Source organism: Alternaria ethzedia (assembly GCF_023757985.1).
Source record: "Alternaria ethzedia strain BMP 0044 chromosome Unknown scaffold_6, whole genome shotgun sequence".
Classification (NCBI taxonomy): Eukaryota; Fungi; Ascomycota; class Dothideomycetes; order Pleosporales; family Pleosporaceae; genus Alternaria; species Alternaria ethzedia.
Window position 1 is genome coordinate 946924 of NW_026056199.1, and position 12400 is coordinate 959323.

General features: G+C 53.7%; 5 protein-coding genes across 5 annotated transcripts; 3 read left to right on the forward strand and 2 right to left on the reverse strand.

The window, feature by feature from the left end:
* Positions 1-1061: 1061 nt before the first annotated feature.
* On the forward strand, positions 1062-3410 carry J4E87_003595 (uncharacterized protein; the record flags this gene model as incomplete). Its single annotated transcript, XM_049375220.1, has 4 exons — positions 1062-2011; positions 2060-2454; positions 2503-2917; positions 2984-3410. 4 exons carry the CDS (start codon positions 1062-1064, stop codon positions 3408-3410), a joined length of 2187 nt encoding a protein of 728 aa, XP_049235142.1.
* A 234-nt stretch (positions 3411-3644) lies between these two features.
* J4E87_003596 (uncharacterized protein) lies at positions 3645-7567 on the reverse strand (the record flags this gene model as incomplete). The annotated part of the gene is made up of 7 exons (XM_049375221.1): positions 3645-3838; positions 3890-4673; positions 4724-4819; positions 4868-4883; positions 5779-6698; positions 6750-7259; positions 7337-7567. The coding sequence occupies 7 exons, from the start codon at positions 7565-7567 to the stop codon at positions 3645-3647; spliced, it is 2751 nt and encodes a 916-aa protein (XP_049235143.1).
* Positions 7568-7932: 365 nt separating this feature from the next.
* On the forward strand, positions 7933-9828 carry J4E87_003597 (uncharacterized protein; the record flags this gene model as incomplete). The annotated part of the gene is made up of 3 exons (XM_049375222.1): positions 7933-9094; positions 9285-9519; positions 9570-9828. 3 exons carry the CDS (start codon positions 7933-7935, stop codon positions 9826-9828), a joined length of 1656 nt encoding a protein of 551 aa, XP_049235144.1.
* Positions 9829-10481: 653 nt separating this feature from the next.
* J4E87_003598 (uncharacterized protein) lies at positions 10482-11495 on the forward strand (the record flags this gene model as incomplete). The annotated part of the gene is made up of 3 exons (XM_049375223.1): positions 10482-10488; positions 10513-11253; positions 11329-11495. The coding sequence occupies 3 exons, from the start codon at positions 10482-10484 to the stop codon at positions 11493-11495; spliced, it is 915 nt and encodes a 304-aa protein (XP_049235145.1).
* Positions 11496-11796: 301 nt separating this feature from the next.
* MIC10 (Mitochondrial inner membrane organizing system component) lies at positions 11797-12350 on the reverse strand (the record flags this gene model as incomplete). The annotated part of the gene is made up of 3 exons (XM_049375224.1): positions 11797-11853; positions 11912-12064; positions 12270-12350. The coding sequence occupies 3 exons, from the start codon at positions 12348-12350 to the stop codon at positions 11797-11799; spliced, it is 291 nt and encodes a 96-aa protein (XP_049235146.1).
* Positions 12351-12400: the final 50 nt, after the last annotated feature.

Genomic DNA, 12400 nt, shown 5'->3' on the forward strand with positions numbered 1-12400 from the left:
ATCGCGAAAGTTTGGATCGCTGCGCCCCGACTGCGAGTGGAGCTTGAACTCGTCTGTGATCGCCATCTTCGCCTGCTGCTCGCAACACCAGAACAGGCGCACGCACCAGGCTGACATCCCCGTGACACGATCCGATAGCGACAACTGTACGAAACGTCGAGGTTTGCGCTGAAAAGACGTGAAAAGCGGTGTCGCATTCACTCGAGCTGTCAAGAGAAGGAAGAATTGAACGCAAAAAAGCGTGCGCTGATGTATGTGGTTGCTCCTTCCTTCTGTCTTGCGTGTCCTCAGGCACGCGATAGTGCTGGTGGCATCGCTCCTTCCCAGTCATCAGAATTTATGAGCGCAAGAAACGTCATCGTCTAGTCAGGGCAAACGTCGCCGTTTTCTTCCTCTCCTCACGCTTTCTTTTGATCCTGCCGCTACGACATATGTACTTGGTCGTGGCCATCGCTCCAGGCATCACTCGTCTCCCAGCCTCGCGCATTTCCTTAGCCGCGGGGTATGAGGCGCAGCGAACAAACCACAGCCGCGACTACCTTGTGAATTCCAATACTAACCCAGTTCGCTACGTGCAATAGGCCGACAAGTGGGACAGCGGTACTTGAATTTGGTACACCATATCAATCGCCTGGTTAGAGTACTATCTAGTCACGGGGTGTGCCTTGAACCAACCTCGTTTCACGGGATCTAAGGATTGTGTTGGATATCCGAATCATACACAGCCCAAACCGGTCAATCGAGAAAGGTCACCGAGAGCGGCGTGAACCAGTCGTGTCGCTTCATATCATTGTACCTGCAGTCTTTTCGCAGGTGGCATGAGCAGCCGGTGATAGACGCTTCTTCATTCCATCGTCATCGGCATGCCCACTGACGCCGAACCCAAAACTTCGAGTGAGTCCCACAGAACCCGTCCGGGGTTGTTGGCAACGTGTGGTATTGTCATCCCCACATTGTGAGTCTCCAAGTCAAGGCTCATGTTTATCGCGGCTGTGTTGACTTTTGGATGCAGCTTTGTACGTGACAGGCACAACTCTCCAGGAGACTCAAACCGACCAGTTATGACTGTAGCTGACTCACCAAAGAAGAGAAAGAGGGCCCTCAGCCCGCAACCTACTAGGAAGATACCACTACATTCAGGAGAACCAAAGACCGTCGAGATGTCTTCCCCAAACGCTGAGGACCTGACCGAGTTTCAGAAGAGGGCGGAGATCCAGTTCAAAGCCGTTCTGGAAGGTATTGATCAAGTAGCCACTGCTCACGAGAAAAAGACACAGGATCTCGTGAAAGCAGAGAACGAGAGTGCTTGGGATCGACCAGTGAGACCCAAGGATAAATCCAGATCCAAAGACGACAAGGTTGAGGAAAGGGCTGCTGCCATCATCCGAGCGATTCGCGAGTATGAGCGGGTTGTTACTTTCGGTAACCGACCGTCTGAAGCGCTGCCTTTAGAAAACGATCGCGACATGGGCGGGCAATATCTTACCAACAAGGACCGCATAGACAACGAAAGCAAGCTATACCAGATCGCCAGGATCGTTCCAAAGGGCGCTTTGTTACATCTTCACTTCAATGCCGAATTGCATCCTGAGATACTTCTTGTCCGAGCGCGCAAGATGAAGAACATGTACATTCGCAGCATCATACCAATCACAAAGAAGGAGCATCTTGGGGAGACTGAGATGATTTTCAATGTCTGCGACCCAACAACCGTCGATCCTGGCGTCAACATCTTCTCGGACTCTTATCCCAAACTAATGGATCAGGAAAACCCCAAGGCTGAGAGCTATCTGAAGACTACCTGGATGCCATGGTCAGACTTCCAGGAGGAATTTGAAAGACAGTTCCCAGGTGAATACCAAGACGAAGAACCTGAGACTTTTCAAGCTGGACAGCCACAACACTGTGGACAGACAAAGCCTACCAAGCTTCGTCCCGCTGAGAATTGGTTAAGATCGAAGATGGTTCTTAGCCTTGACGAAGCCTATGGGCCTACACAGACTGTGAATGGGTATGTGTTGCTCCTACATCATCGCGGTACTCACTAACGTATACACAGAGTATGGGCTCGCTTCAACCAAGCTACCAGGGCTTTCAAAGGCTTACTAAACTATGAGAGCGTCTACAAAGAATACATAGGCGATGCTATTGACCGTATGATCGAGGAGAACGTCATGTACGCCGAACTACGACCAATGCTTTTGGACAAGTTCATTCCTGCCGACAGCGGCATTCACGAGAAGCGCATCAAGAACCACGAACAGATGCGACTCATTGTAGATGGAATGAAGGAAAAGAGGAAAATGCTTACAGAGCAGCATGGCAACGATGACAAGTTCCCATTTGGACTCAAGATCATATATTGCACACCACGGTCTATTCCCATACCGCTTATGCAAAAGGAAATGAGAGATTGCATAGCGCTCAAGATGGAATTCCCGGATCTTATTTGTGGTAAGCAGCACCTAGCATTCCAAGCGTAACCGTTTCTAACATCCCTAGGTTTCGATCTCGTGGGCGCGGAGGACCGGCCCAACCACATTGGGTTTTATAGGAAAGAGCTCGTTACATTCCAGGAAACGTGTAAGAAACTGAAACTGGACATACCTTTCATGTTCCACGCCGGTGAGACACTGCTCGACACGGGCGGCTCCTCCGATCCGGAGAACTCCAACCTCTACGACGCAGTGGCGCTGGAATCGAAGCGCATTGGCCACGGATACGCGCTCATGAAGCATACCCATCTCATTGAGAAATTCAAGAAGACGAAGACCAGCAAAGGTATCTGCATTGAGCTTTGTCCCATCTCGAATGAGCTTTTGCACCTTTGCAGAAACGTCAAAGAACACCCATACCCAGAACTGCTGGCTGCGGGCATACCTTGTACAGTCAACTCAGACAACCCATCACTCTTCAGGTAAGGGATGCCGCCCATGCAAACCTTTTGCGTCGCGCACGAGTTCGGTACTAACAATGCGCACAGCAACTCAATGTCACACGAGTTCTACCAGATCATGGTCGGCGACCCCACCATGTCCCTTTGGAGCTGGAAGCAACTGGCAAAATGGAGTATTGAATACAGCTGCCTCGACACCAAAGAACAGGATCGGGGGCAACAAATCTTGAGCAGAGGTTGGAAGGACTTTTGCCAGACCGTGGTTCGAGACTATGGTCCTCTCATGGAAGACGACGCTTCAGTCAACATCAATCCCTATAGGGCAGAGGCATCGTATTCTGTGCGCGACGACAAGACTCATCCCGTTATCGAGAAGGCAATGTCGGACATGAAGATGGCAGCGAAGAAGTCTCCAGGGCAAGAGCATCCAGATGTGGTCAAGATAGAGAGGGAGAAAGCGAGGTTGTGGATGGAGTCTTTGGCTAGCAGCAACGTCCTCAAGCGGAACCCTTGATATTGCGATACACGAACCGTCAAGGGGAAATATTCTCAATCTACCTCGACAGGGGAGGAGAGTCGAATTCCAACATGGGCTGGCTGACTGGCTCGAGTCTGCTTTCGGAATACAACTGCAATATGCAACGCAACCATTACATGATGACTTATATGGACTAGATTACGGCCGTCACGTAGATTCCCAAGGCCACGGCCAACCCAATACAATATTTCTGACTCTCTAAGTTTTTCACTAAGCCGCGTCCCCGACAGCACCTAGGACCCTCTTATCACTACCCGTGACCGTCTGCCCTTTGGCCTGCGCGAAGTTCGCGCTCCGCTCGTGCGCCGGGTTAGGACTGTAAAACTCATCGACAATGGGATGAATCATGACCGTCTGCTTCGATATAGTAAGCGTACTATTCGTGGGAACCGTAACCCAGTTATCTGTTCTCATTAGCACACGATGCACCAGAAAGGACGTGAAGAACAACATACCCCTCTCAAACGTCAACGGCTCACTAGCCACAAGCACGATGTCACTCCCCTTGTCCCTACGTTCCATAACGTAGTCCCTCTCTCTCTCCTCGTCATCGACAGAAACACCAGCATCAGAGTCCTGGGACTGAGCATTGAGTTCGCGCCAACTAGTTCCACTGCTGAAGAAGAGGCTCGCTGCCTCGTCTGTCTTACTGCTCACGTACCGCGAGCAAACCACGCTAACACCATCCGTCACAGCGAAGTTGAGCAGACTCCTGCTATCCTCCTCGCCGACACCTTGTTCGCCCACGACATCTTTGATGAAGCCATTGAGCCGCTCAATCGTCTTCAGTATCGCTTTGCGCAGCACCGTATGTCCGAAGCCTACACCTGGCTCAACATCTTTATCAGGTGAAATACCAGCTTTATCGAGACAATCGAGGAAGGTAGCGAACGCCCACTCGCTATCCGTACTCCCGCCTACAACGTTGAACCACTTCTCGTCCAGACTCATAGCTAGTCTGCGCTTGATCTGTTTCCAGCATCCAATACCGCCGTTGTGCATGAACATGAGGCTCTTGTAGCTGAAAGGGTGGCAGTTGCTGTCGCTGAGGTTACCCTCGGTTGTAGCGCGGACGTGGGCGAAGATGAGGCTCGACGTGGTTTTGGACGCGATGCGCGAGAGGTTTATGCAGTTCCATGCTGGGATTGTGGAGGTGAAGACGCAGGGCGTGGGACCGAGGGATGGGCACGTGTAGTAGCCGATGCCGAAACCGTCGCCGTTGTGTGGGCGCCGTCTGTCCTGGTGGTGGTTAGTGGAAGGGGTGATGTGGGCGGTGGATGGTAACGTACTAGGCGGAGGCGCGAGTCGAAGGATTGTGTAAGGATAGAATGCGAAGGGTTTAGAATGAGCTCGGAGAGGAGGATCTCATCCTTGCCTTTGTAGACCTGTGGGTGTTAGCTGCGTACTGCGCGGGTCTATGGTGCTCTGCTTACCATAAACCTACACATGCTGAGTATCTGTTGTTGTGTAGTCAAACTTCAGCGTCTCATATCACGAAGAAGTAGTGATCCTGGTGCCGAATGTGTGGAATGGCAGTTGTGTCAAGATGGTGGTGCGCTGGCTGCGAGTTCGGGGCGGCGGTGTGTTCGCGATGATTGCGCCATCGGTCCAGGGCGTTGCTTGGGATATCATTGGATTCTGCACAGATTGCAGAGACGTCGCGTAGGCGCGCACGCGATTTTACGGATTTCATCCTGAGACACGCGACATGCTATCACGAAGCGAGCGAGCAAAGATAGCTAACCCCACGCGTGGTTCGCGGAGGCATGCCGGGGCGGGGTGATCAGGGTTCCGCGGATGACGCACGTGTTACTTTCCCAGCTAGCGGCACTGTTAGTTCAACAATCACATGCAACTTCATTCATGTCGACCAGGCTATGTTGTAAGCCGATTACTCGGCGATTTATTCAGCTATCTGGCTGGCGCGGCTGGACTGCGAGCGCATGTTGCCCTTGCACCCAATTGTGTAGAGCGCCATTCCAGAGCAGACCGCCCAGTCCAACCATTCCGATCTTCAGACAAGCTAGACAAACACGCAACGCCGGGGATATGATGCGGTTATTGAACATGGGTGGGGTACAAGACGGTGTATCTTTAAGGCTTCATTGAAATCATGGCGAAGTGATAGCTGGAAAGGATGGGGGTATTGCTAAGGAAACACAAAGGTCCTCGCAATCATAGCACTTCCGTGGATCATGTATCATATCGTGTATGATCTCCGTGTTCGTCCAGGATACTGCAAACACTACTAGTCGTGCTCTCGTGGCTGGCTAGCGTGGTGGAAGGGCTGCACTGAAATGCAACGTTTCAACTTCGGACTCGTCGCGGACCTAGACCCGCTTACATGTCCATGGAGTCACCTCCGTTGGCGAAGTTGAAGTTTTGTTGTTGCTGCTGACCAGCGGCGCCGAAGCCGAACTGACCGTCCTGGTTGACCTGGGGTCCGGCCTCGCCCATGTTCTCCGCCTCACCCTCCTCGTCGGCGAAGTACTTCTCGATGATGTTGTAGGCCTTCATGTAGATCTCCTCGTTGGCGTTGTTCTGGCACTCGTGGATCTTCTCCATGCCGCCGACCTCTTCGATGAAGAGAGCGTAGCGGTTGATGGGCTCGCCGCCAGCACCACCCTCGCTGGCCTCCTTGTCCATCTCGCCGACCTTGAGAATGTTCTCAAGACCATCGAGGGCAACCTGGATGATCTTGTTGTCGGGGCAGGCGAGGAGATCGCAGAGGGGCTTGATGCAGCCGCTCTGGACGAGGTAGCGGATCTGAGCAGGCTTCTGCAGACCACCGCTGGTGGCGTTGGAGATGGCCCAGCAGGCCTCCTTGCGCGTCTTGAAGTCGCCGTTCTGGAGGAGGTGGATCAGAGGGGGGATGATGTTAGCATCGATGACGGCCTGGATCTGGGTCGAGTTGCCGGCGGTGATGTTGGAGATGGTCCAGCAAGCCTCCTTGCGGATTCCGTCCTTGGTGGAGCTGAGGAGGGACAGCAGCGCGGGGAGCGAGCCGCAGTTGATGATGACCTGGGTCTGGACGTCGTCGCCAGTCACGATGTTGCCGACGGAGCGCAGGGCGGGGGTCTGGACGGAGGTCGAGGCGTGCATGAGCAGCTCCACGAGGCGGCGGGGGATGCCAGCCTCGATGACGGCCTGGATCTTGTCGTTGGAGCCATCGGAGAGGTACGAGATGGCCCAGCAGGCGTCGATGAGGACCTCGTCGTCGAGCGAGTATACGAGCTTGGCGAGCACGGGCAGGGCAGGCTGGATCTGCTGGACAATTAGTACTTCGAGTTAAGTGGGGCAGCGAGCAGAACTCACAGTTTGCCAGTCGGGCTGAGGGGTCTTGCCGCGGCAGAAGTTGCTCAGGGTCCAGGTGGCATTGCGCAGCATGCTGAGCTTGCGGCTGTCGCCCAGCAGGGCCAGCAGCGGGCGGAGAGCACCGGCCTGCAGGACAAAGTCGCGGCAGGCGGGGCTGTCACCGGCAATGTTGCCCAGGGCCCAGACGGCCTGCTCCCGGACGTCTGGCTCGTGGCTGCTGAGCAGCTCGACGAAGATGGGCACGGCGCCCGCCTCAATGACGACCTGTGTCTGTTGCGCCGAGCCCGACGCGATGTTGGTGAGGGCCCAGGCGGCCTCGAACTGCACCAGCGTGTGCGGGGAGCGCAGGAACTCGACGAAGCGGCTCACGACGCCAGTCTCGATAACGCGCTCGATCGGGGGGTTGCGCTCCTTGGACAGCAGCTTGCGGAACTTGGTCGTCGCCTGGATCTGCTCGTCGATCTGTTCTGAGAAGACGCCCTTTACCATCTGGGGGAGCTCCTCGTTAAGCTACATCGCGTTATGTCAGCCTGCTACTCTCTCTCTCTGTGCTCGCTGAGGCACGGGATGGTGGGGTATAAACGCACCTGGCTCTCGATGTTGCCGCCCTCATCGTCGCTGTCGGGGGCAGCGCCGAGCGAGGCGCCCGGCTGGTCCCGTCCAGCGATACCGCGGCGCTTTGCGAGGTTCTCCTCACGCTTCGCCCGGCGGATCTCGACCTGTTGCTCTTCACGGCGGCGGCGGAGTTCGTCTGGCTTGAAGGCGCTCTTCGCCTTGAACGTCGTGCGACGGTGCTCGGGGATGTACTTGTCGGCCATGCTAGCGACTCTGGTGGGCGTGCAGTGTGGGAGTCGGACAAGATTTGGGTGCGGCTGTTTGTTTGTAAAGGGGAGTAAACTTTCCTACCAGAGGGGTGATTTTGAAAGCGGAAGCGGCGAAGCGGGTATTGGCGCTAGTAGCTTGGCTCGAGCGCTCTACCTAAGCAACCACCACGACGCGTCGCGACTGTCGCAGTGATATGCCCCCGCCACCCTGCAGCTGTTTGTCACACCTGCACGCCCGTATTGCGAGACCACTACGACAGACAAAGGCCTAGTCTCAGCCACTTCGCCTCTCCTGCAATTGCTTCTCCTTTGACGGCCTTGCAGTCCACGCTAACCGCTTTCGGCCATCTCCAGCTGCAATGCCGCTGCAGCTGCCCAACGGCTTCACGGCTATCAAAGATGCCACCGAGGCGAAGTCCACGGTCAGTCTAATCGGCGTGCTGGTCAGTCTTGATCTTCCCAAAACAACGCGAAGACAGGACATGGCCCTAAACTTCACTATTCAAGATGACTTCACGTCTGGTGAGGTTGGAGGTGAATCAAGCATCACCTGCCGATTGTTCAGACCAACCGAAGACAAGTTTCCCAAGACCGTTGGCGATGTCGTCATACTCCGAAGGTGGCAGCTGCAAGAGTACCAGTTTCGCATGGACGCCATTGGTTCTAGGACCTGCCACATCGTCGTCTTCCCAAGCCACAGGATTCCCGTTCCGGGGCTGAGCGAGGCGTTTCAGGCCGGCAGTCAAAAGCTGCCTCACGAAAGGACTGGGGGCCCTCCCCCGACGATTCCAGAGCAGATGGCTGTCATACATCTAAAGCATGCATCCAAGGGCGCAGCACCACAAGTGAAGCAGCATGCGGCCATTAGTGCTTCCAAAGCCAAGACAGCAAGGAAGAAGTCTTTAATCAAGGATCTGCAACTTGATACCTTCTACGATGTTTGTGCACAGGTTGTCGACTTCTACTATACTCAGTTAGGTGACCGAGTCGACTTGAAAGTGACCGACTATACTCCGAATGAACAAATGCTCTACTACCCAGATCCAGACTCGGAAAAAGATTTCCCGGTCAGAGAAAGGCGCTGGAGTAGTCCATTTGGTCACATGGTCCTCAACATCACCGTGTATGGAGCAAATGCGGCTTGGATACAGGAAAACCTTGGCCAGGGTGACTTCGTCTTTGTAAGAAACATGCGAGCCAAGCTGGCTACCAATGGCAAGTTGGAGGGTGCTCTACATGAGGACAAAATGAACGATTCAAAAGTCGATATTATGCTCCTGAAGAGCGAGGGCGAGATCGAAGCAATTAACAAACGGCGGGAAGAGTACGAAAAGGAACGCGAGACCAAAACAGCTTTTCAGGCGTTGCAGAATGAACCGAAGCAGCCTTCTGCCAAATCTGCAAAAGAGAAAAGAGAGGCCAAGAAACTGAAGGCGCGAGCAGACAAGGACGCCGAACTAGAAGAGCTCCAGCGAACAGAACGAGAATGGGAAAAGGGTCGTGGTGGTATTAACACAAACGGTAAGACTGCCCGGCCTCTTTCTTCTTCCACACTGACTTTCCTCAGTCACCGCCGCTTTCCCCCACATGAAACTATCCACAATTTCCGAAATCATACACAACCCTCACCGGACCGTGACGACAACAGAAAAGTACACCACATTTGAACTTCCATTCATCAACTGCAGACATCGATCTCGCGTGCGCATAGTCGATGTTTATCCTCCTGAAATCAAGCTCTTCGCGCATAGTACAAGAGACAGGAAGTGGAACAAGCATCCCAAGCGCCAGAGCTCGAATGGTGCCCATGCGAACGAGAAGTGGGAATGGGGATTCGTTCTCCTACTCGAAGATGCCAACGTCCCTCGCGATACAGTGGCTGAGAAACTGCGCGTGGTCGTCAACAATGAAGCTGCGCAGTTTCTGCTAAAGATGAACGCTGTTGAGTGAGCAAGCCTGTTCCTTCACGATTACTACCTTACTAATACTTTCGCAGTCTCACGAATCAGCCCAAGGTTCTCAAGAAACTCGAGGAGAAGCTCTTCATCTTGTGGGGTAACCTGATGGAGCTCAAGACCGAGCTGCGAGATCGAGGAAACGATCTGCCGCTACCGCCGGGAGACAACCGCCTACAGAACAAGCCCTTTGACGCTTGCATTGAAGAGTATGGCTGCGAGGTACCCCCGACAAAAGACCAGCATCAATTTGGCTATCAACGCATGTATAGGCTCGCGCAGACGGCGATTGTGGAATAAGCCCTTTCTTTACGACAATTCGGTTGACCTGCATACCTTGTATGCCTCTCATTTTATTTGATACCCTCTGTGTCATTGTACTCGGTCTCTCTTTTGGCAAGGCGTAAGGGATGCGCAAGGGCTGGATATCCACGTGGCGATTTCAAAGGATGACCGAGACGGGAAACCTGGCAGGCGAGACACGTCCACTTTCCTCGGTCTTTTGCAACGTGTGATAATCGATATGGAAAGAGGGAAAGCTTGAATTTCAAAATTTGGACCTGGCCTTCATCTGCGCTCTTTTCCGAATGTCGCTAGGATCATGGCTCACTGCAGATGCAGCCAGGGTATACATGGAATTGTACGTAACCGGCCAACGAACCAATCAGCCCCATCTTTCTCCACGTGTTAGAGCGTACAGTCGCTCCTACCCTTCAACAGACCGACCTTGTTGCGTGTGCTGATCTTGGAGGGCCTAGTATCGTATTCGTCAGATTGCGTGATCAAACGTGCTTGTAGCGAAAGGTCACCCATCTGTCACCGCGCCTTCGTAGAGCCGAGCTCGGCCTCCTACTACTGCCTATTCGAATCCGCGACACAACTACATTCGTCTTGTATTCCACCAATTAATGTCAAATTGTAGGCTGTCATCGTTGCAATACTCACCAAGACCGATGCTGTGTAAGAGCTAGGAGTAGTACGCAGTGGAAGATACTTCGTGCAACATCTCGGTACCGGATATCTACATACAACAGATCCCCCAAATCGTGCCCACAAGTGCAATTTACATTATGGCTTTGGAGGTCACTTCGATGATGATACAGACTCCTGGCGCCAACATCGCCGTCCCAACTCCTTTGTCACCACACGAGGTTTCCATGGAGCTACCAGCGATACCGCCCATTCTGGACGCCACGCAAATCCATGGCCTGCTCGACCCAAGATCTATATCCACCGACTTCGACAAACTGCGTTTCGAGGCCGCGGCACATGAGCAACTCACACTTCGCAACGAGCAGTCCAACAAGACCGCCTTACGAGCTGAACAGCCATCCTCCACTCTCCTGATCTCCTCCCCGTACAACATCCCAGGCCATTACCTCGATCTTTCCTCTCAGCACCTGACCACCGCTTCCAGGCTGCTCGCATTAGCTCTTACAGTCCTGAAACCAGCAACACCCGCATACGCAACCGCCTCCTACACCCAGGCCCTGAACTTCGACTCTGTCCTGACCGCTCTGCGCGATCTGATCGCAAGGGAAAACTTTACCTGGAGAGAAACCAGTTTCTACGTTGTGGTCTTCCGCTCACAGCTCAAGGAAGGAATCGACGAGGAGTATCTGTATCGACTCGACGCAGAATCTCATCGGGAGGCGTGTGAGAGTGGGGGGCTGTTGAAGTATTGGTTCGGAAAGGCAGATGGAGAGAGGAGAAATCTTGCTACTTGTACGTTGTTATTCCCTTCTTTCCCATACCCAAAGTGAAGTGGTTTAGGATGGGCTCCGCTGACCATGGTGGTAGGCTTCTGGCACAGCAGGGAAGATGCGTACAAAGGAGGGCTGGGGCCGTGGCATAGAAAGGCGAGGGCTGCTGGACGCGAGCTGTATGAGAGTATCGTGTTCAGTACCTACAGGTTCACAGTGGCGGATGGAGCGGAGGAGTACAAGTTTGAGGAGTGGGTCAAGTGAGGTGGGGGTGGACATGGGCAAGATTTGCCATAACCTTAAGACACGCAAGAAGGAGAAGAAATGGTAGGACCTGAGAAGATGACGAAGGCAGTATCAATAGCAGGGAGGGAGTATATGATATGATAGAGAAAGTGTAGGTGGGTGTAGCTGGAAGAAATCGTGCAGCGGTTGTGGAAAAGTACAGCGTTCAATTGCCCAAAATGATCTATACCATGCCCTACTGTACAGCGCATCGTCCGCATGCAAAGTTCGAATTACATAGAATAGTTCCGATCCATCTCGTTCGTGGAGATTAGTTGGCTTATGGTCGGATAATGCGGAGGCCGTCTTTCGGGGGTGATGCTGCGCGCTTGAAGGACTGTTCCTCTGTCAGTATTCGGTCTCTTATGCCAGTTCCAAGACTAATTGTATCTTACGTTGTCGCACTCTTCCCAGGCCCTTCCGGCACCGAAACCGAGACCGGTGAATGCGGGCCATGCGCGGCGCTTGAAGAGAAGTACGGAGAAGACGACGCCGAATGACAGGCCGAGGCCGGAGCGGATGAGCATTGAAGAGAGGCAGCGGTCCCACTGGGATCATGTTAGCATGACTGTCCGATGGCGTTCCAACATTCTTGTCTCGGCGTATGATCGAACGGAAGTTGGCAGTAGTCGCGTGAGGCGGGCCAAGACTGCCATTATTCGACTACCCCGCTTCTGGCATATCTTGACGCCTCTTTCAAGATGTGCAGATGTTTTTGCCATGCCTCAGAGGCCTCTTTCCCGGGGATTGTACCTTTTCGTTGAGGAGAGCTTCGCTCATGGGACGTGTGGTGCGCGAGATGGGAGCGACGGGCTGGGGGGTGTTGTCGGCCATGGCGGGCGTGTTTGCGAGTGCAATTGGGCGGTTCAAGGGCGCACTCGGTG